Genomic DNA, 24,610 nt, shown 5'->3' with positions numbered 1-24,610 from the left:
TTCAAACCTACGATCAGTTAAACGGTAACGTTAAAAAAATAAACGATGCAAACAAGTTGCAGGCGAAATAAAAAAGACAAATGAGCAGCGTCCGAATAAAATATTACACAGTGATTTAAAAAAGCACGGAAACAGTTCCCAGCAATTGAAACAAACAAAGGCACGTGTATAAACTCGTTAATGAGGTAGCATGTAGAGTAGAAAACGGTTCCTAATGAATTACCGCGTGTCCTGAAGTCAAGTAAGTCTAATGTGAAACCACCGACCGACCCTTTACTCACGTTAACAAAACCGCACATTCCAGTAATTTGGGTTAAACTCCACAACACCCACGAGGAAGGGTAAGCAACACGGAATTGCCATACGGTCAATATTAATGTTCGCACAGCTTCGCCGTAGGTACTTGCGAGAAACTGGCAAATAAAAACATGGAGCTGTAAAAGAGTAAAGTAAACATTTCCATTCGGTATATTCTCGTAAAGATTTCCGAGTCGGAATTGAATTTGCATTTGCAAAAAAGAAGTGAGCAAGGCTTGCAGCGCCCACACCTCGCTCGCATGCTTGCATTCCTCTTTATGACCTACGTCTCCTACGCGGCGCCGGGTGACTGCCAAAGGTTTTTATTTTGTTCGCAGAATTCTGGAATTTATTGAAACGTTATGAATAAATGTTGGTACGAAGCTGCAGTCGCGACAGTAAATCCCTATTGACTTTTATTGCACATTATTTGCATGAGATTTTCCGTCGCACGCCACCGTCCAGGTAAGAACGTGACTGTGGAGCACAATCGAGAATTTCTTCGCATCACGACAGATGCGAGATGTAATCGTGGCCCTAGTGGGACAGTCGTACATGGTAATGTGGGCGCAGTCGAGATCAACGATATGCTCGCAACAATTAACCTAACAACCCTACGCTTCGTTAAAGTTAACGACCGAGATTTTACGGAGAATTTGAAAAATTTTAGTTTCGCAAAAAAGATGGTTTCTAAAGTTCTTTGGTTTGTATTCTTAGAACTGTATGATGTACCACTAGAGATATCTGTGTCACTAACATAAATTAAATCGTAAGAAATATGACAACTCATAATAAGATAGATGGTTATTATGGTTGAGAGAAAAACAAGTCGTGGAACGTCATAATACAGTAACAGATACGAAAGCGACACCAGACACAACTATCACTGCATACTGTTGGTGCTTTAAAATCCACACCAAATCGTTACGAGTGGAATTACGAGCGGTTAAATAAACGCAGACTCCTATTAAGCCGATTGGGTGCCCGGAACGTTCGTTAACTCGGCCAGAAATAAAGTCGAACCCGATCGCGTAAATGTAGCGACCGAGTAAATGGGTTCCGTCGTGGAAGCAATTGATTCACGGAAACCCTATTTGAGAGCATCTAAAGTTTAACTGTATGGTAACATTAGAAACTAAATATCAATGCGAAGGCCACCTTTAGCGAGTCATAACGACCTCTGAAGTAACCAAATATTGGTTCACGCGCACCTACGAACGGATTCAACCAATATTTGTACTATTTGACTGCTTCCCAAAAGTGTATTTTCTTATTCAACAACATCTACCGTTCGACGCTTGCGAGGGTGTCATGGTGTTTGCTCAAACAATGCTCCGTGGCTATGTACATCTTGTCGAGTACACATTTTGAAACCAGAAATTACGACAAAATTAATTTAACTGACTATTAACGCGACGACCAATTCAGGCAAGATGAGAATGAACGACCGTCGTTAAAACAAATTTATGTGATTTTAACTTGTTAATGAATGAGACTTCACACTACGCATAGTGGAATAAACAATGGTTAGAAATTACTGCATAAGTAGCGTATAACCATATTTTAACTTTCAAGAGCTTTTTAAAAGCTCATACTTTAAATGACAATCAAAATTCTATTTGCATTTCAATACCAGTACTGTATTCCGTCTCCATTGGGGAGTGTGATTGATTTAGTATTTAATTAAATTGTCTCGTTGTGCTGTGAAAAAGGACAAAAAAGCTCAGAATGAGAAGTGGACAGTACAGTATTTCGGTGTGCGATGGAGGGTTAAAACTATTCACAATAAAACTTGTATGGATACAGAATGTAAATTTGAATGCATGCGGGTCTTAGCAGCCGCTGCGCGCAGCGGGCGGTCAGTCGACGCAACAGTGACTTGAGGCTCTACCCGTCCCTACTCCATGCTGCGAAACATACGAACACACTTCCAAATGTATTAAGACTAGACCCCTTATCAATCTATGTCGCCCGTAAAGATTCTGACAGCGACTTAAAAAACTGACCGTTGCGTTGGTAAACACAGCCCACACAACGCACACAAAAGCATCCAGGACTTTTCAGATAAAACAGGAACCAACATACGAATCCTGCTGTGTTTGTCAACGATGGTGGTCGGCAATTCAGCATGGAGACTTGAAAGATAAGTAACTTGTCAATATTATCTATCGCAAAACAAATAACTATAGGCCCAAAATAACGGATAAATTGTTACTACGAGCGAACAAAAAGAAAGAGCGAAGAAAAAAGGGCTACGACATAATCATTCCAAATATAAACTCGAAAGCAGTAGATGTCCAATAAATAATTCATAGTCCATTTCAAATTTCTTTGAATCGAACTTAATCCAAGCACATTGCATTAGCAGTAAACTTCACGGCAGCACATAAATCCTGGGACAGTTCGGTTTGCCATCGACAATAAAACGTAAAGTAGGCATTCGTCAATCCCACGGCGACGGTGGCCTATAAAATGTTATTATTTAGAAGCTCATAACCAGGAAGATTTACTGGTCATAAAATCGGGCGAGGTGACCGCATCCCCATTGCCTGAGATCGACCGTTCCCTTGTCTCGTAGGTAATCATAGACTCAAGTGGGAGTATTTGATCGCTGACCAGGTCCTGATTTAACGCTTGATGGATGCGTTCGAGTGCACCCATATCCGGTGCAAGCAAATTTAACTCCGAACAGCCTTGTTTATTCAGGGGTGCACTGAACCATTAAATGCAGTCGAGTCGTAACAACGTCGACCGCGTTATACTCTACAATACTATCATAATGCTCACTTTTAATTGCTTTCTTACGAACCCATAAAAATTAAAAGTGGTTGGCTTAATATTTACGAGCAAGGGTTAAATTTAACAGCGGCTTAAAACGGTAACAATCGCTAATCACGTGGAGTGAGTGCTCTATATCTATCAAGTAATATTAAATTATAACCATGAATATAAATATCGAGGCGAGATGCTTTAAATTGGTTCCCCTTTTTAACTTTAATGCATTTTCGGGGTATCGGCGCTCATAAACGTTTACAATAAATAGTCCTCGTAGCAAAAAAATGGGTATTGTCGCGACCCCATTGATTAATTTGTTTCGCCATTAGAATGCTCTTCACGGGCACCAAAAATGTCCCGGTGGAGAGCATCAGGACGATTTCGGGCCATTATTTATGGTGTGCCATTCTCTTCAAAGGACTGTATGATTTACAGCCAGCTGCACAAAAGCCACTGCCTTATTATGACGTGCTGGCCCGCGCATTGTGCCAGCATATTTATTCGTCCGATTGTGCGCGATGTTTGTTTATTTTTGGTCCTTCCCCGTAAATACAGTATTGTCACAAAACTACAACACAATTTGACTCGAGCCATATTTCACGGTCCCTAATTACAGAAGTGTTGGAATGGAAATGTTTTGCCAACACGAGTCCCACAACGTGTTTTGTGATTGTGAGGTCTTCAAATACCGTATCCCGGATTTAATACTATTCCCAATTTAGAACTGGTCGGTAGAATTAGAAAAACAAACAGTAATGAGTTAGGCAGTAGGCACATGATGGATTGTGTTCGCGTCAAACTAATAAAAATCTTGGACATTCTAGTGTAGCTGAAATATGCACTATTTTACATTTATTATAATAATCCTTTATTTTTTTCTCTGTTAGGTAATGTTTATCATAATTATTAAGAAAAAAGCCCACAGAATATTGCAACAACAACCGTTGCAGTTATGTTAGAAGGAAATGACTGGATATTTACATCATTGCATTTTATTGTATATAGTTAGTTAGTAGTATCTACCTAGGTACCATAGTATCTGATGGCGCTGATCAATTTCTGTGTGGCATTATAACAATTACAGTGAGCTGTAGTGCATCATGCATGCCAAGGGAGTGTAGCCTCAGCCTTAATCGTGCTTAAAAGTATTAACGTTATCATGCTGTTAATAAGCCAAAGAATGAGGTTTCATAATGATAGTGGTGTGGTGGTTAGAACCGATTAGCACCACTTTGTGGTTAAGCAGGGACGTACACAGACAGAATGAAAAGTATGTAGGCAAAGTGAACCTCAACGCCAACCGTGTTTGCATAAGGAGAGCTGCTGGCGAGCGTGTGTGGTCTCTGCCTACATATATTTTGAGTTATTTTCAATTTTAAGGTATTGCACGATGTATTTTTGAAGTAAAATCGAGCTTTAGTCACTTTGTAAAGCATTAGAAAATACATTTACAACCTAACTGTCAACCCTTACAAGAAACGTGTGAACACTACTTCGCCTATATTTACTTGACAGTGGCTCTAAGTGCATTTAACAATTTAGATAATGCTTCAAAGTGCGAAAGCTTTACCGTACGTAAGAGCATTACAGAGCTTTTAGTAACAGTGTCTCTCGCACGAGAATAATGGTTTTGATTCGTGTAATAATGCTCTCGGATCTCACGCGCAGTTTATTACGCACATTTATTTGTACATTTTCTCGCGACGCATAATGCGGTCGCGTGGCGGGCCCATCCGCCTATTCAATTATGCCACACACTAAACTAAATTGTCACAGCATCATCCCTAATGGCAGATCTCTGGGCTCTGAATAAACACAGGACAGATATAAAATAGCAGTCGAACGCCAGCGCCGCGGGCGTTCTAATATTGTTAAGCTTGCGGTAGTGTCACGCGGCGATTCTTCATGAATTATTAAACGTGGACCGCATCAAAACAAACATTTTAGTCTTAATAGTCCACATCCACAAAAACAATGTCGCGTCATTAGTATTAGCGCTAAAACGCTAACGAGTGCGCTTGGTGCTATTTCGGTTTGGGCGCATTCCTGAGCAGTATATCATCGATCATGGTCGGGGCTGTCAAGTTTCAAAGTGGGCTTAAACTCGGAGCTCGTCAGCGTCAGCGGTGGCAGATGACGGCTCTCGTGACAGGTTGGGTCGGGGAGGCACCGTGTGCGCTGAACCCAGCCTTAACCCGTGATTTACCGCAGAGGTTAAAATGTCAGATGTAAACTTATGTTTCCATTTGTCGTTTCGGATTGAGAAATTAACATTCCTGGTATTTTTAAAACAATGTTGCGGAACGAGGAAGCGTTTGGTCGCTCCTCATTTTAAGAGCGTCGTTTCTCAGCGGCCATTGTTCGGGATCAGAACGCCATTCCCCACCGGTCCCAGGAGGATTCCCTACCCCGATATACTCTCAGAAGTGATTATTTCTGTGACACTTCAGTTATTGAAAAAACATGGCGGAGGCTGGAGGATGCTCTTTTCTGTGTGAGAGTGCGACATCACAAGCTTTAGTTATTCCGTAGCGCTTTATAGGTATCTTTTAATTCGACAGTTATAGTGTAACTTAACTACACAACGCAGTGCAACATAACAACCATAATTAATCACACGTGTGTGAAGGAAGTCATCAACACTCCTCAGCATAATTCATTCATAAATGCTAATTCAAAGACAATGAGTACAAAGTAGAATAATAAGAGGCAATTACTCCTAAGCCTACACGAAAAGCAACGGTTCAACGCCTAGCCCGCAACCCTACGCCGAACAAAACAGGCGACAAGCGCGGGCGCACTGATCGATAGCAGCTTTTTGTCGCACGGACGTCTCCATCCATCGAGGCAAATTGCCACGGAACAAATTCCACTAACAAAACCCTTGTCGAGGTGTGATTGAGAGCCGGCTCTGCGCGACCATTATTTTGAATATTCCCAACTATCGATCACGGCCGAGCAGTAATTTTGAAACGTTGATCTTTCTTTCGGAACCGTAGTTGATGTATTGCTGACGCTTTCTAGTTTCCTAAACTAACGCATCAATTTCTAAGATCGATGAGGCAAACAATGAAACTGATATCTTAAAATGTTTGTCGTAGGTTCGTTTCACACTGAGTTATCGAGGGGTTGACTAGGTTTGAATATTTTTTTCATAGTGAAATCTTTCATTTTCCTTTGTTCTAAAGATGAAAGAAGCGTAAAGAACCAATCGAGTTTTTTCATGGAATAAATTATTTATTATTATTTCAGGCAGGTGAAAATTAATCAAAGAATGTTACATTCGGTCGAACGATCAAATTGGCCGTGTCCATTCGGTGGCTGACGCTTTCGCGTTATTTATAAAAGATCTATTTATTCAGCTGTGGCCGAGGTGACCTGGATACACTGCCAGCGTGTAAGTCTATACACTGCCGAGCTTTGTGTTTGTTTTGTTTGCAAACCATAGTAAACAGAAGCTTAACGGCTTCGACATTTTGTGGAAAACAAATATTGCTACTTACAGCAAACAGATAAAACTCGAAGTTTAGACAGAAAGACAATTAGTTAGCATTGACTAATTGCGGAAAGAAGTAGGTAAATAGACGTCAGCAAAAATGTATGACCCCCGAATATTGAAACAGTCTGCTACATTCCCGATAATCTGCAAGCACGGATTACAGCAGGTAGTGTGAATCCTAGTCGTTATCGCCGATCAGTCTGCCTTGATTGCTGCGAGGCAACAATAACAGGCATTATGATGCCCGCATCTCAGCGACCGAACCATTATTGAGGTGAGAGAAAAAGGGTTGCCAATTCTGTACGTGTCCCTTCGCGGTATTCTTTTTTTCGTACTGCAAAAAGTATGAATGTGGTACGCACGTGTACTTGCTCCTTTTTGTACTAGGTAAATATAGTCTGCAGTAGATTAAAAACAAAACTAAATTGTAATTTTCAAATAATTCCAAAACGAAGCGTGCAGCATATCCTCAAAGGAATTTCAAGAACGAAATCAGCATAATGTCGTGCTAAAATTAAGTCAACAGCACTATGACAAACCTCTAAATTGCAATGACAATGACCATTTATAATTGCATGAGGCAATTCACTGGATTAAAGGGTTTTAAAGGATTGCAGCGCTGTTCGTAATTGAAAATAACGAGCTGCATATTCATGTAACGCGCATAATAATCCCTCTATCGCCTGCAGCGCCTGCCTGTATGCACTAATTCAATTTGGCTCGTCTGCGCACACACATGCCTAAGCTCACAGATTACGCCGAGATTTTACCCTAGGATTATCGCATCTCCAGCGTTTTTGGATCCAATCTCCCGCTGTCAAATGAACTGAGATGGGACATATGAGTGGCGCACGAAATTAAACCTCAAATAACTCCGACGCATTTCAAAGCTTCATTATTCAAAATCACAAATGGCACCAAAGGATTTTCTGCATTCGCATGAAGAAACATTAATTTTGTCGTGGTGCAGGCAGTTTCATCACCCCCACAGATTAGAACTCAGCTAGTGGACCGACCGGCCGTGAAATTAAATTTATTTAGGCCCCACTCCACATCATCAACGTGTCAACGCGTATTTACATAAAAAATATTTTTGAGAAGGACGCGAGCCCATATTTATATAGCGCCATCGCTCGCTGTTTATTGAAATATTTCATTGTTAATTCTCTAAACGACGACTGCGAGGGTGAAAGGCGAGTGCCACTCTCTGAATAGGGCATTAATAGTATTTATTAAAATAACAATATCTATTCGGAGCGTTCCATTATTTCATTCCTTCGTTGGTATGGCTTTGAAGAAAAAAAGTATATCTGAAGATGTGAAGGTCCGGATGCAAAGGATAAGCCTCGAGACGGGGCTATTTACACGTAGACGTACGTGGTGATAATGTTGGCATAGGTCTTGGAGAAAAAATAAGATCGTCCTTTAGATAAGGCGCAGAGATAAGGCTCGGAAATGACGGAAACTAGCTAAAAGCAAAAGCTAATATTTTCTCTTCCAAATAACAAAACTGGCCTGCAGAGATTAAAATTTTTTGCTAAATATATGACTTTTGTTCAGATGGGGAGTGAACGTGCTTTAACGGTGACAATTTACAATTTTATATTGCCCCGGGGTTGTACCGGTAACCGTGTGAAGAGGTTACGGTGTCTAGACGAAACCCTACACGTTATTCAAGTATCAAGTTACTTGCGTTCGATTTTTTAGTAGCCCACCGCAGTTCTAGCCATGAAACATAAAACTCGGGTTGAAGATCCCCTTACACGGATGCTGTACTGTTACTTCAATTCTATTATTTTTCTAATCAAATGTAATAAGAAACTGAATCTAATTTTCGACATTCCAATCCGTTTACAATTACAATAGAAGTAATTTGCTTGTAAATTGTGTTGCGGACGTTGCGGTTAGGTAACTCGTCTTGTGCCTCAATATAGGTAAGTATTACATCTTTTTATCAGTGTGTTCGTGGCTAATTTTATTTTATTTGTTTTGTTTAAGCCCCATTCCTCGGATCATAATATTTCAGATACAGCACATTCGTTGAAATTATCGCAGCAGCTGTATCGCCTGTTCGTCTTGCGCCCACGTTCGTTGTCGCGGGGGCTGTCTGGGGAACAATGCGCCTGGGCACCTTTCTTTAGCCTGTTTCAGGATCGGTGCAAACATAAGCAGTAAGCGATTGATTTATTGCTCAAATGTTTGTAACATTAATGCCAATGTTTATGACCACTACTTCAAGTGACCTTTTGTTTTCCATTTTGGACTATTTCGGAGTACTCCCATACAGATACTGACGATTTACAGACTGTTTCGTCATTGTTATCATCAACCATTGTTCTCTCTTTAGTAAAAATTGGGCAACTTCCCAGGTAAAATTCATTTGCAAGCGGTCCAATTAGTTCATTGTTTTTTCTGCAAACGCTCGTCCTCTGCCACTTAGCCCGTCCTCTAATGGTAAGAATTCAGATGAACGATAGTGGCTGACCATAAACTATGCTGTCGTCTGATACCGCCCCGCCGGGCTACGGAATCCGGGCAGCACTGACGGTATCAGGTAACACTTTACGTGGAAATTAACGTGCTAGTTAATTCTGCGGAGTCCAGAGTTATGATGAGGTTCGTGCTACTATAGAACTAGGTGATTTCATCAGCAGTAGCCATTATTCTAAATGATTTATTTCATCTTTAGCACACAGATCAAGTATAGAGATCATTTAAACGATATTTTACCATTAATAGCTTTTATCAAACAAACCTCAATATGGTCGTGTCTTAGATTAATAAAACCTAGATGGATAGTCTTCATACAAACGCTTCGTCAAGAGTGAGGCAAAAATCTTATGTCATTAGTGTCAATTTTGTTGGGGAGTGTAGACAGTGAAGGCGATTTTCCCGAAAGCAGGGAAATTTTTAATACGTTTTTAATTATTTTATAATTAACAAAAACAAAACGCATCATGTACTTACTTATTTATTGAATTCAAAGTACCTACCTAATAACAATAAGATAAATCGACTTAAAAGTCTCGATTTCATAAAAAAGAAAGTGTATTTGTACGGCGAACAATTGGGAAATAATTTTTCTTGTTACTGGTATCATTCCCGTATTTAATTTTTGAAAGCCAAATTCAAGCAAAATACGCGTCGAATTGTAGTACTTACTTATGAAATGTAACACTGGTCACTTTCTTTCGTTTTTCTGATGCATTTTAGACACCCTTTCACAGCACAAACCGTTTTAATTAATTAAAATTCGTAGGACGTGTTTACCAATTTTTCACTTTGACAGTTCATGTGACGTTTACGGGTGAGCCGTGCCGGCTCCCTAAAAACTGCCTCACCTTTCGTGCACTGACTATCTATCTAGGTTTTATTAATCTAAGGGTCGTGTATAATAAACTGATCTTGTTACGGGCAGGCCTACCTAATAATATTCATAGTTTACGCGAATACCACGCCACTCCGTGTCAATTATCATTCATGACAAAGTTATTCGCGATTATTTCTGTATCCAATATCCAACTGCAGCGAGATAAAATTTACCTCGGTGTTGGAATACACGTTTTAGGCGTCGAGTTTATTGGCTCAGCTCCATACCGTCTCCATAAATGTCATCTCAAATAAATTACAATATACCTGCTGGGACGATCGGCCAGCCAGATATGCTCGCACACTCAAAAGATGGAAATTTTACCCGATAACGCATAAGATGCGAGATATGTTAATTTTTATGTTATTAACGTCCACTATAAATTATGTTTCATAATAAGCCGCGCCTTCTCAAAACACATGTTTGTTTTAAAAATACAAAATTCAACGATGACTGACGATAATAGAACTTGTTAAACGGAGAACAATTTTTATTGCCGCTGTAAAGAACGTTTAGAAATTGTAACAAACTTTACTGAGGTAATTTAAAATTCAATGTCTCGCAAGGACGAGTCGATGTCCTGCCGTTCCTTATTTTCGTTCATTATAATTCTAATTTTTAGGCAAGAACAATAGGCAGATGGCTCGCTGGTTGACAAAGATGGATCGCGCTCTATGGCCGCAGGTACCACAATGGGGTACGCATATTGATGTGCCGTTCCCGAGAACGCTCTCTCAGCTGAGAATATTCTCGGGAGCGTTCCCGGGAGCGTTCTCCTAAGTGAGAAAGGTTGAGAATCATGTTTATAAAATGGAAATAAACAAACTTTCTTAAGTAAAATAGTATTAAATTAAGTCAACAGATAAGTGTATATTAAACAATACACTCTATTTGCCGTGAAAGGCTATATTCTCAGTGTTCCCGAGAATATTCTCGGGAACTTTCTCGGCAATATTCTTGGCAACTGCAACTTTATTATATTTTATTTTTTTCGTCGTGAAATGTCGTTTTAGGGTCAATTTCCCAAACACATTTTTTGAGCGGCGTAGCTGAAAATCATATGTTTTTTATGACATAGAACTTTGATTTTTTTTTACACGAAAATATACAGAGGTTCCATTTTGAGGACAACATTATTAATGAGTATTTTCTTTTACAAATTCGACAAAAAATAATTGAACTAAGCGTTTCTAATTTTGGTGCAGTGTCCACATCCTTAATTTCTTACAATATGTATTTTTTTAGCTGAAGATCAAAACAGAACTTAGGGAAAAAGTTTATTTTTGGATTATACAATCTATCTATTATCTAAGATTACCAAATTAAGCAAGTTTCCCAAGTAACTGTGATTAAGTCACGTCCTTAAGTTTTGTCCGCGAAAAATTTATGATTTTGGTGTCAATAATGAAATAGCTCGTCAGTTTCTTTAAAGATCAAACAGGATTTAAACACTCCCATCATTCGTTAGGTTTAGTACCGCCCCCGCGAGCAGTGACGGCAGACGGGTGCAAGACCTCTGCGTCTTCCCGCCAAAAACGTAAATGTGTTGTTTTTTTTTAAACGGACAACAATTCTGCAATTTTGGTGTCTTTTTGTATAAGATTTCTAAGCTATTCTTTTTAGTTGAATTCCTCGTATAATGTAAAGGAACTGTTTTCATACCATGTGTTAAAATGTTATTGTTATATTTAAAACAGATTTCATATAATTTAGCTTTTTCAACGAGAATCTAATTTTGGTGAGTCAATTTTGGTGTTTTTGGTGGTGCACCAAAGCATTTTTAACCGACTTAACTCCGTCAATTGTGAACCGATTTTCAAAATTCTTTTTTTGTTCTATAGGGTACACTTATGTGGTGGTCCCATTGTCACTAAGTCAGGATCTGATGATGGGATCCTAGGGAAATCGAGAGTAAACCTCAAATTTTGTAGGAATGCAATACGTTTTCTAAAGTTATTCAAGTAGTCATCATCTAATGTTGATGAGGTGATGATGGAAGGTAAAACTCCTTAACGCTTAGGAGTTGGAGGATAATTCTTTAAATATTTTAGGTAGGTATGTACATACAGTTGTATTATTTCAGGTATTTAAGATGAGCTGATGATGAAAGGTCAAACAACATAAGTTAGGAGTTAGATGATACTCAATACTCATTTGTTGATACATACATTGACACATGATACATTGATACTTTTTAGTTGCCGATATTTAAAGTAGGGAGCCTGTATTTTGCTAGGAAGATTATTTACACTTGGATTGTGATTAAGACTATAATTTTCCATTACAAAATGGAAAATTATAGTCTTAATCACATTAAACATAGGTACTGTCCCTCTTCAGTTACAATAACAAGGACTAATCAACTAAAAAGCATGAAAAAAAATAATTTTAACTAAAAAATTAAAACCGACGCCAACAATCACTTAAAAGTAGAAAATAAGTACGTCGTTATTTATTTATTAGGACAATATACCATGATTAATATTTTTGGAGTCGGTGCTGGTAAATTTAAAACCATTTCTTGAGCTTGGCACTAAGATATGACCGACTGACAGCATATTTTCTAATTTTGGTGCTTTAATATAAATTTTGGTGTTCTCTTAATTTTGGTGTAAGGAAAATCTAAAAAACTACTGGACAAAATTTAATGTCTTAATCATTTTAGAAACAGTATAAGTTTCCAATAAATTTGATCTATAATTAAAGAATAAAAATACACAAATAACAATTTCCACCAAAATTAGGCAAAAATATGCACTTGTTGAAATTCACCCTTTAATGATAATGAAAGATGACAGAAATTTCTTTTTACACGTAATTAAATAATGTAACTGTCAATGTTTTCGTTTTTAACACGCTCTTATTAGGTCGTCGTGTATGTAACCAACTATGTAATGGAATCTTAGAATCTGAATTACACGCACTTCTAAGTCTTGTATCATCATGAAACTTGGCAATTATTATGTAGATTAGAAATGACAATACAATATTGTGGTACCAGCTGGTCTGATGGGACTAGAAGGTGGCCAAAAGAAGTCCTAAATGAAACGGCAGAATCACATCGAGTTTGGGTTCATTGGATGTCTTTTCGAGATCTTTAAGTGCTAGATAATGTCCAGGATCCTAATGATGGAGTCAGGAGGTAGCCATAGGAACTCCTAAAAGAAACGGCGGAAACTCATCGAGTTTGGGTTCGTTGGATTTGTCTTTTCGAGCACTTTAATGCTAGATGATGTCCAAGGTCCTGATGATTTTTGACTTTTTAGTGTTGTTAGTAATTAAAAGCGTGTTTTTAATTTTTTAAAGTATTCTTATTTGACATTAAGGGCATATTTCACAATCGCTTAGTAAGAGCCTGTTTTGCCACTTCTGGATAAGTTGTGGATAGCCTGTCTGACGGATCATATGACACATTTTTATAGTAAATACGTGCTAGCTAGATTGATCCGACACTTAACGAATATATCCCGTACATTAGTCTGCACGAGATTAGAATGGTTCTCAAACAGCTGAAAAACAACAAGGCACCGTAATCACGTCTGAACTTCTGAAAGCAGGCGGAACGCCGGTACTAAAGGCCCTAAACCTTGTTTAAGAATTATAGACCCATTTCGCTTCTGAGCCATGTCTACAAGCTGTTTTCGATAGTCATTACGAATTGTCACGCTAGCAGGCTTGACGACTTTCAGTCCCCCGAACAAGCCGGTTTTCGAAAAGGCTTTAGTACCACATACCATAATAAATACGCTACGGCAGATTATACGGAAGATCAAGGAGTATAATCAGCCACTTTGCGTTTGTGAACTATGAGAAAGCCTTCGATTTGATTGAGACATGGGCAGTGCTTCAGTCTCTTCGACTGTGCCAAATTGACTATTGATATAACACGCCACAGTGACAGTCCGTTTTAAGATCAGGACCCGAAACCTATCCAGTTGCAGAGAGGGGTGAGACAGGGTAACGTCATCACCACCGCCCTGGACGATGTTTTCAAGCTTCTGGGCTGGAGCGGATTCAGCGTACATATCAACGGCGAGTACATAACCCAGACAGCAGACGATATCGTAGTCATGGCTGAGATCGTGGAAGATCTAGGCACAATGCTCGATGGTCTCAATAGAGTCTCTCAACAAGTGGGTCTCAAAACGAACATGGACAAGATTTAAAAATCTTGTCTAAAAACCGTGTTGCACCCACTCCTCTAAAAGTTGGAGACTCTATACTCGAAGTTGTTGAATATAATGTATACCTGGGGCAAACAGTCCAGTTAGGTAGGTCCAACTTCGAAAAAAAGGTCAATCATCGAATCCAGCTCGACTGGGCAGCCTTCGGGAAGCTTCACGATATTTTCACGCGGCTTCTCCGTCGCGTCGCCTCTCCGCTTTAAATCCATTTTGAATCCGCTTTAAATCTACTTTGAATCCGCTTGCAATCCGCCAGGGTGGCAAGGGCCTTAAAACTCAAAGGCACACTGATGTTCAAATACCGTAGCCGAGTCCTAAAGCCGCGGCACGCGTTCGCGACGAAAAGAGTGAGCAAGACTGCAATATCTCACTCACACGTTTTATGCCTTGTTTATAACGACTAGTCTTAACGCCCAGTTAATAAAACATCGAAACCATACAAATAATATCGGTTCTATATTGGCTCACATAAAATTCTAAATCCTATTCTTTGTCTTACTACCGATTTGTGTTCATAATAATCTCTCTTCATAATTTTATTTTTCATACTTTTTTTATTCATACATTTTTATTACTACCATCGGAGCTCATAACAGTTAGTAATCATAATTTTTTTATCAATACTGTTACTACCAAGAACCATTTAAAATACATAATTTTTATTTTCAGATCTGTTTTCTTCATAACATTCATTGATCATATTGTTTTAATTAATAATGTTGTTACTAAGAACATACTTCAACTCATAATGTTGTTGTTCAGAATAATTTACTTTATAACAGACATACTCGTATCTTTAAAAAAATCATATATAATTTAATAGAGTAGATAAGCATGCAGAGCATGCAGCATGAAAGCAAGCATGCAGCATGCATTGGTATCTCGTCGTCTCCGGCGCTGCGGGATGTGCAGCCCTTCCGCCCTTGCGTAACGAGGCTCAGGCACCCACGCTTGCTTCCGCAGCTTCGGCTTTTTGGACCGCCATCGGCGCCTTCGGCGCCTCGGCGACCAGCCTCAGCCGCTCCAGCTCGCCCGGGCGCCTGAGCCTCGTTACAGCGGGCGAGGGCTGCCCTCCCTCCGCGCCTCCGGCTTTTAAATTACACTCTAGGGGTAGGGCAGACAAGACTACGTGGAGTCGGTTTTGCAGCGATTCGTTTCTGTCACGTTAGTTTTGTGGCACAAAATATTGCCTGTTTTGGACCATTTAAAATTAATTTAATATTAAAATACGATTTAATACGAATATAGACATCATGATTTTCAATAATATGGATAAATACACTTATGAGTAATAAATTTATGAAAACATATATTAGGATACATCACATTTATGAATATTATAGTTATTTATTCGAATGATTATGAGTTTCGATCATTAGTATAGAAAAATATATGAAAACAAATATTAGTAAAAACTAAGTGTATGATTAGTGATATTATGAATATCAATGATTATGTTTTTAAATATGTAGGTTTTAAATTTTTTATGAAGAATGATCATTATGGTATCAAATTGTATGAGAAATATTTTCGGACCTCCAATGATAGGAATTGAAAAGTTATGTAAGAAAATGCGCTACCATAATATCACATATAAACAACAAAATTTAAATTAAAACTAAATGTATTCTGTCGAGAACACTGAGAATATTCCCGGGAGCGTTCTCAGTTCTCGAGAATATTCTCACTGGGAATATTGCCGGGAACGAGAACTTTCTCAGCGGCACATCTCTAGGTACGCACAAAAACGCATAATGTAAGGAGCGTCGCATCGCTAAGCCCATTACCTGCGCGCGCGCACGGGCCCTTTCAAATCTGTCACTTTGGCTTATTCCAAAGACATGTGACAAGCTGTGAGCGCCGATGAGTTTTAGTTGTGACGTTCGTCTAATTAAAGTCGTGAGGTTTAAAGCTCCTTATTGTTGAACAAAGACATGCCCATGAATGCGGTTGTACCTATACCGGTATCTAGGTAGGTTGAAGGTTCTCATTAAACGGTGCGTCGAAGTCGATAGTGCCATGTAGGTAGGTACAATTTATTTTGACGACTTTTTAAACTTTTTAAAGTCAGTCAGTTCACTAATCATTGCTCACCTAGAGATCACCTAATAAACTTCCAAAGAGTCGAATGTATTCCAACATGTAATAGATACTGGGCAGATTTCCAAAATTAGGAACAGAGGGATCAGGTAGGTTACCTACCTATCTACCTAGTTCCTAATTTTGGAAATCTAGGTAGGATAGATAGGCCTACTCATCTCATCTCAATTTGAAATGACAATGAATCTAATAGGTGGGTGATTATTAGGTACAATATTGAAAGGCATCCTTCAGAACCTTTTATTGTTGACAATAAATCTTCCAATACCTAGCCAACGCCTAATTTTATGTTACCTATTTGTTTGCTGTAAATGGAAATAAAATGTATGTTTCGTAGGCATACGCCTTCCTACTACAAAACATTAATACCTACCTACTTCATTGTTTTTAATTTCATTTATTGATTATATTGTTTCGCGACAAATATATTTAAAAAAGTAAAACACCTGTCAAATTATGGGTTTTCTACACAGATATGGATATCTGTGGTTTTCTAGAATAACATAAATTAACAAATAAAAATATAAAAAACCCATTCTATTCCAGAATGCTAATGGCTTTTATTCCAGGAAATATAAAGTTTTCAATAGATACAGACAGATACAGAGATCTTACTGAGAAATTGGTTTCATTGAATTATGCGACAACGGCGTAGATATGAGATGCAAAAAAAATCTATGCATTTTTGTTTTTAAACATCAGAAAAAAAATTGGCAAATAAATCGAGGCTGGAACTTAATTTTAAGTAGACTACTGAACTAGGTAATCAACCAGCTGTCCGGTAATCGATCATTCGGGCGGTTTATATCTCACGTTATCATCGTTCTACAAACAAAATGATAAGCAAGTGCAACGAAAAGATTACACTTATTATGAACCAACGGATTATTTTTCAAAATAACTTACCCAATAATCTCCACACTTCGGCGCTGCTCAGGTAAACATTGAGATGTGCGAAGCACATTGGCACAAAAAGTATCAACACAAACCACTTCATTGTCACTGTTCCAAAATCTTCTTTTTCCCCAAACTTTAAACAATCCCCAGTCTTAGTTCATCACTAGTTTACATTTTCATCCACCGTCCAACAAAATCGACGATGCTGACTTCTCCCCGATACAAGATTACACACTCGAATAAAACGTACAAATCCACGAGAAATCCTAAATAAACACACGATTTATAGACCTTATAGCGAAAAGTCTTCAATTTTATTCATGGATAAACGTATTAGTTTAAATATCTTCACGAAATCTGTTTATAAACATTGATAATCTGAACGATTCTGCACGAAAAAGCACGACAGCACCTCTCCGTAGCGCGGTTTCCGTCAAACTGGTTTTCGAAAATTCGTTCGTTCATCGTCGGCGAACTCGTGTTTTGTTTGTAAGCTCCTTGCTTGGCGTGCGTGTAGTTTGCATCGTAGCGCGCCACAGCTCAAAAGATGGCGCTATCTGAGCATTTTATTTTTTTGTGTACGTTATACGTATGTATAAAATCTATCAAATGATATTATTTTCCTTTTTTCGATTGTTATGAAAAAGAAAACATGCATTGTTGGTAAAACTAATATAATATTTGAATACCTAAAAAAGACATTTACTTAAAACCTTTTAGCAGTACCCTGAGCACGATTATCTTTAAACCAGCGCGACTAACAGCGCGTAGCATAATAATAACGAGTGTAGCAGAGCTATTTTGTTTTTCATGCAAAAAATATTGCCATAACATAACGAGAACGATATTTATTCATGCTCCGGGTATAGATCTCTAACAGTAAATTTTCATTACAAAGATCTCAGATAGGAGCTTAGATTAGAATAATAAAACTTAGTAGAGAAGTCTAGGATTGACTGGGCCAAAATCTTTAAATTAATAAAATTACGTTAAGCTACCTTGGAATAGTTTTAATTTAAAAGTATGTGTGGTGGTAACTAACTACAAATCTATCATCTACATGTTGAAATCATTTTTAACAAGGCCCACACGGCCGACTATTTCACGGCACTCAGCGGTCAATGGTCCAGCAAACATACCGCTCTAATATGAGGTAGGGCCAACAAAAAATAGATACACGAATTACCTTACTGCCGTAATTTACTAAGGTAATTGAAGTCGCTATTGTTATCTGGTTTTTACATAGACATTGAATATAAGTCGGTTTAATAAAATCTTGTACCGTAAGTTATTCCTGCCTAGATTAAATAAAATATCTAAAATGTATTAAATTGGGGAACTTTGAAACCGTGTGCAAGTTACTAGTAATTTCAAGTAAGTTATTCCGGTCGGATCTTTCCGTTCCGACGTTTTTCTTGGATTTGCAAGATTTTTAATGTTTTCGTCAAACTACGGTACATTACATTTGATAACTAACGATAAGATAAATGATATTATCAATTGATGACTATAATACTATGGCTTATGGGACCCTGTTCTAACTTCTAACACGCGACTTTCACTAACGTAAAGACCACCCATGAAAATGCCATCGATAAATTAAATAGCCTACCTAAGTAGGTACCTAGCGTGTTTCGTTATCGTTACGCTCCTCTATCGCGAATGGCCGTGTAACTATAACCTGTGATCATGTTACCGTTATCTATCAGTCAATCCACTCATAGGTAGAAATATCTACCAATACTTACTTTTTTAACGACAAGGCAATCATTTTTCTAATGCGTAGACTGAAGAGTTCACAACGCAAAAAAGAGTAATTTTACCTTTTATGAAATGTGTCTGTCTGTCTGTAACACGACGGGTCCTGCACCAATGTCTCAGTAGCCCATAATGGTGAGAGCAGTCGCCCGGCAAGCGAAATGTCGTGGGTTCGATTCGATTTTTTCAAGTTATGAAAAATATTAGTTTGAGATGCAACTCATAAAGATATAAAATTTTTGATAGTTTGGCATTTTGACTCCTTGCAGCTACTTACTTAGTTGAAGGCCAATCAAATTAAAACAGTTCTGGAACAATTAAACATGTACCTACCTACCTACTTTATTTCTATCGAATAAATCAGATTATCCCAAGCAATAAAACTAGAGAGCTACACTAACCCGGGGCAGGAGGCGGTCTCGCCAATGTTCCTAGCCTGTAATTTGTTGGAAATTGCGCCCAGAAACAAACAAGCTCGTTGTACGATCTTCGACCAAACTTGTTTTTATCCTAATTGGATAGATACAGCTAGTATTTCTCATTAAAGAAGGGAACATGCGGTGAATTTATCAAGAGTGCGTGGTTTACCAAATACGGCACTGTAAAATCGCGATTTTTTTTAAAGAAGTCTTTCTATAGTTTCTATCTGTGACATTTTGTAGGTAGAGGTAGAGGTGCCAGGCAGAGTGTCAGAAGATTTCGTAAGTAAATTAACATATAAACATAGTTATCACTGATTTTTTTATTATTATTCTCGCGCTACGTTATAAATACCTTTCATGATCGGCTAATTTAAACCTTGTAACGCCATCTAGTACAGTTTTGAGTATTTAATTTATATTCTAGAAACCATAACAGATGGCGCTGATTAGCATTTTAAATGTGTGGTGTAATGTTTTTTTAATTAATTCGGTTCCATCGATTTTTAATACCGTAAAACTTGTTTTTGGCGTAAAGAGTGACGAGCTGTATATTTTCATTTAATAAAAAAAATAACTTTTGATTTAAATCGTGTTTTAGTGCTGACCTCACTACCAAAAAATAATCTATTCCCATACATATAAGTAAGTAGTTAGGTAATTCAGTAAGAATATTTCGCACGTTCATAATCAAACCGTCACTATACGAAATTGGGAGAAATTGAGTTAACAACGCCATCTATCAGAGCTCCGCGAAAAGTGCATGCTGTAAAAATCCCACGGTTAAAACTCAAATAGTTCGGCAGATATCACTAGTGTCGTTATGGAGTTTAATGGAGAAACCGGCATATGTTGTGAGTAACAGTGACACGTTTTTAGTAGTGACGGGAACTGGACGGGCACGCCGTGATAGTTATGTGGACTCTGTGTTGAAAAACGTCATTTTTAGCATAAAGACGCTTTTACTCCAAATCATTAAGATAAGTCACAATAAAGTAATACGAAAAACGCCTTAAAACAAAAAGTGACAATATTTCTCTTACATTTTTAAGAAGATTGTTCCATCACTTCGTAGAATATTGTGTTTATCCAAATTATGTAATATTAAAACAACAAGAAAGATTTTTAAATGATTAAGTAGTTATATTTTTTTTTAACAGCTAACAAAAATGCCACCAGTCAATCCATACACTAGTAAAATCAAAGAAATTATCAAGGTAATTACTACTTTATCTAGCGTTTGTGGACTATTTATTTATTTATTCGATCACCAACAAGGTTACATTGGGGCTTCACAAAAGTAACTATAAAGAAATGAAAATGCCTTGGATTCGATCGAGATCTGAGCAGTGCTACAGTCTCTCCAACGGTGCCAAATTGACTATAGATATATCGAAGTGTTGTAAGGCTTGTACGAAAACGCTACAATGTCGGTTCGTCTCTAGGATCAGGACTCGAAACTCATCCAGTTGCAGCAAGGGGTGAGACAAGGAGACGTCATAATATCTCCGATACTGTTCAACACCGCCCTGGAAGATGTTTTCAAGCTTCTGGACTGGAGCGGATTCAGCATAAATACCAACGAGTACATCATCCACCTTCGATTTGCGGACGATTTCGTAATCATGGCTGAGACTGTGGAAGATCTAGGCATAATGCTCGATGGCCTAAGTAGAGCCTCTCAACAAGTGGGCCTGAAAATGAATATGGACAAGACAAAAAACATGTCAAATGTCCATGTAGTATCCACTCATCTGGAGACTCTACACTCGAAAGTTTGTTGACAATTTATGTATACCTGGGACAAACAGTCCAGTTACGTAGGTCCAACTTCGAGAAAAAGGTCAATCGTCAATCCAACTCGGCTGGGCAGCGTTCGGGAAGCTTAGTGATATTCTCACGTCAGAAATACCGTAGTGCCTCAAGACAAAAGTCTTTGATCAGTGTGTGTTGCCAGTGATATTTTATGGATCTGAGAGGTCACCCAAAAGGTGATGGAGCGTGCGATGCTCAGTTAGTTTCCCTACGTGATTGAATCAGAAATGAGGAGATCCACAGGAGAACCAAAGTGACCAACATAGCCCGCAGAATCGCTAAAATCAAGTGGCAGTGGCCGGGGCACATAGCTCGCAGAGGTAATGGCCGCTGGATAATGATCCAGAATTTAAACCTACTTCTCTGAGCCCTTTTCCCATGAAAAATCACTATCTAGTTCGTCAAGTTCATCGAGGTCATCAAGTTCTTGTTGTTTAAAGGCTGCCTGAACAAAAGAGTACCTTATTTTCTAAGAAGTTGATTTATGTGATGTAATTTTATAGTAATTTCATGTGTGTAACGTATTTATTTCTGATCGAGAATTTACATTTATTACTGTTACCATAGGTACCACTTAATCCAAATTATAAAGTTTTAAGTTCATTAAAATTACTGATTTTTCTATGTTAGTTTTATTTAATAATAATCATTTTTTAATCTTTCATCGTCAAATTTATATGAAAATAGTGACATTTCTACCGGAATTAATAATACAACATTAACATGTTTTTAATTGAAAACTGTCACTGTCTCAATTTTAGTGGAAAAGTGACACTATTTTTAATTAAATATTAAATAAACCATTATGATAATTTGAAAGATAATTATATTCCCGTAAAAGCCAAACAAGCCACTACTGGTATTTAACAAAAAACAAAACATTTAAGAACATTTTGCACACTTTGCAAAGGTTTTAAAATTTGAGTATTTCAAATGCTTTTCCTGAAAAATCGACTTTTTCGTATGGTGACAGTTTGATTATGAACGTGCGATTTGTTTTAATTTACTGGATGCAGACAGCACAAGACAAATCGTTGTAGAAAAGTGGAAATCCTTGCAGAGTAGGCAATGTAACTAAGAGGCGCCTTTGTCTATTTGTTACGATAGTGTAGGAGATTGGGATAGGAATGGGATGGGATACCTTCGATTGAGCAGACTCCACAGGACGGTCCAAGCTTGGTTCTTCTTTCACTTTCACAAACACTTGACTTTTTATTGAGATGAGTTTAGCGCGCGATTTGTGTTTATTTGAATTGGTTTATTTTTGGATACTTATTTATTATTAACGCCCAGATAGGTAGGCGAAGCGGCGCGTTGCGATGCGAGAGCGAGACTGAAGGTGGGAGGGAGAGGATAGGAAAAAGGACTGTCAGAATGAGTGATAGAATAGTGTGACATGAGTTTGAAATGTATGAGGTTTTAATGCTGGCGCGTACAACTCCCCCGGCCTAGAGGTCTTCCTCTAGATTGAGTAGCGTTTGTAAAAAAAAAGTTAAAAACGTAAAAAAAAACATGCGTTAGAGAGAACTAAACGAGTTATAAGCGTTAAAGTTGAGTTAAAGTTAAGAACATTATTTGAGTTACTGTAAAGGAAGAGGACAAACTCTAACTACAGGCCGAACATAAGTACCGGTTGCAGTGCGAATCTTTAAGGTGCGAATGATTTTGTCCTTTCCGGGATATACTTCCACAACCACACCCAATGGCCAACAAAGAGGATGCGCATTGTCATCCTTTATAACAACAACAGAGCCCACATCTATCGGTTTGGTCACCGTATTCCACTTTTCACGGCGTTGTAGAGAAGTTAAATACTCCTGACTCCAGCGACGCCAAAAGCTTTGCACTAATTTATTGACTAACTGATAACGCGTTAACCGATTGTCAGAAATATCAGAGACATTCTCTACTGGTAAGAATTTCAGTGGAGTTATATTGAGAAAGTGATTGGGAGTGAGAGCGGATATATCAGATGGGTCAGAGCTAAGAACACACAATGGTCTACTATTCAATAAGCCTTCTATTTGTACAAGTACAGTGTTGAACTCTTCGTATGTTAACACTTGAAGACCAATAACTTTATAAAGATGCGTTTTTACATAACGAACATTTATCTCTGTGATGCCGTTAAAGTGCGGGCCATATGGTGGACTATGAAGAAACTTAATGCGTTGTTCAGCCAAATGTGAACTTAAATAATTTTTGTGAGAGTCAGATTCTAAAAGAGCGTAAATTTCGTCAAGCTTGCGTTTAGCGCCAATGAAGTTAGTACCTCCGTCGCTATATATCATGGAAACGGGGCCTCTTCTACAAATGAATCGAAAAAAAGCGGCGAGAAATAGATCAGAGCTTAAGTCTGAAACTAACTCTATGTGTAGAGCCTTAGTTGTAAGACAGCAAAATAAACAAATATAAGCCTTCTGGCTTTTAACACCTCTGCGGCGAATGTGAGTAATAAAGAAGGGACCTGCATAATCGACCGATGTATAAACAAAGGCTTTAGCTTCTGAAACGCGAAATGATGGCAAGTCGCCCATAAGAGGGTTTGTAGATTTAGGGTTTAAACGAAAACAGATATTGCATTGATGCACTCTTTGACGTACTAAGTTACGTGCGGAAAGTATCCAAAATTTCTGTCTAAGCAGACTGAGTAGAAGTGAAGGACCAGTATGTAAATTACATACATGAAAGTAATCAACTAAAAGTTGAGTGAAGCGATGTTTAGGCGATAGAATGATTGGATGCTTTTGTCCATAGTTGAGTTGAGAGTGAGTGAGTCGACCTCCGACACGAAGTATATTATCAGAGTCAATGAAAGGGTTAAGTTTGAGAAGCGATTTGTTAAAGGGTTTATTATTTTTAATTGCGTGCATATCTTGAGTAAAAAATAGTGCCTGTATATGGCGTACTAAATAGAGTTCAGCGAGTTCTAAATCAGAGGATGTAACCACTCCGTTTGAACGTAGTATTTTAGCGAAGCGTAACACGTACACAGTAGCGCGTAATAATTTTGGGTACGTGGAAATGCGATCAATTAATCGATCGAAAGGGTGAGAGTTCGATTGAGAGCTTGTCTCTGAAACAAGAGCGATAGTTTTCTCTTCCAGTCGAACACTGTTAGATGAAACTTGAAATGGCTCGATAGGCCATTGCGAGATTGGCTGAGCTGTCCATTGAGGAGAGTGAAACCAATTTAATTGATTTAATAATGCTTTAGGAGTTACCGGTCGCGATATTACATCTGCAGGATTTTCATTTCCATTAACATGATACCAAATTTTGGCGTTGAGTTTCGAATTAATTTCAGTAATTCTATTCGCAACAAATGTGTGAAATTTGTACGCGGGAGAATGTATCCACGTGAGAGTGACAGTCGAGTCCGAAAATGCGTAAATTGAGTTAACAGGATAACGATTCTCTATACTATCGCGAACCGATAATAAAAGATTTGTTAAGAGCAGCGCTGCGCACAGTTCAAGCCGCGCAAGAGATATTT

The 24,610-nt window shown here is 38.2% G+C and overlaps 1 protein-coding gene across 1 annotated transcript in view; it reads right to left on the bottom strand.

Moving 5' to 3' along the window:
* LOC135086433 (tyrosine-protein kinase Drl) overlaps nt 1–17,557 on the bottom strand; it is a 43,240-nt gene extending 25,683 nt beyond the window's left edge. The window contains exon 1 of the mRNA XM_063981183.1: nt 17,132–17,557. Within this exon, the coding sequence (XP_063837253.1) occupies nt 17,132–17,222 (91 nt within the window). The 5' untranslated portion in view covers nt 17,223–17,557. The remainder of the gene's footprint in view (nt 1–17,131) is intronic.
* Between the last annotated feature and the right edge of the window lie 7,053 nt (nt 17,558–24,610).

The sequence above is a fragment of the Ostrinia nubilalis genome, chromosome 1, assembly GCF_963855985.1.
Source record: "Ostrinia nubilalis chromosome 1, ilOstNubi1.1, whole genome shotgun sequence".
In the NCBI taxonomy this organism is placed as follows: domain Eukaryota; kingdom Metazoa; phylum Arthropoda; class Insecta; order Lepidoptera; family Crambidae; genus Ostrinia; species Ostrinia nubilalis.
The sequence above is the reverse complement of the archived record's forward strand: the minus strand, read 5'-3'. Positions and strand labels throughout refer to the sequence as shown.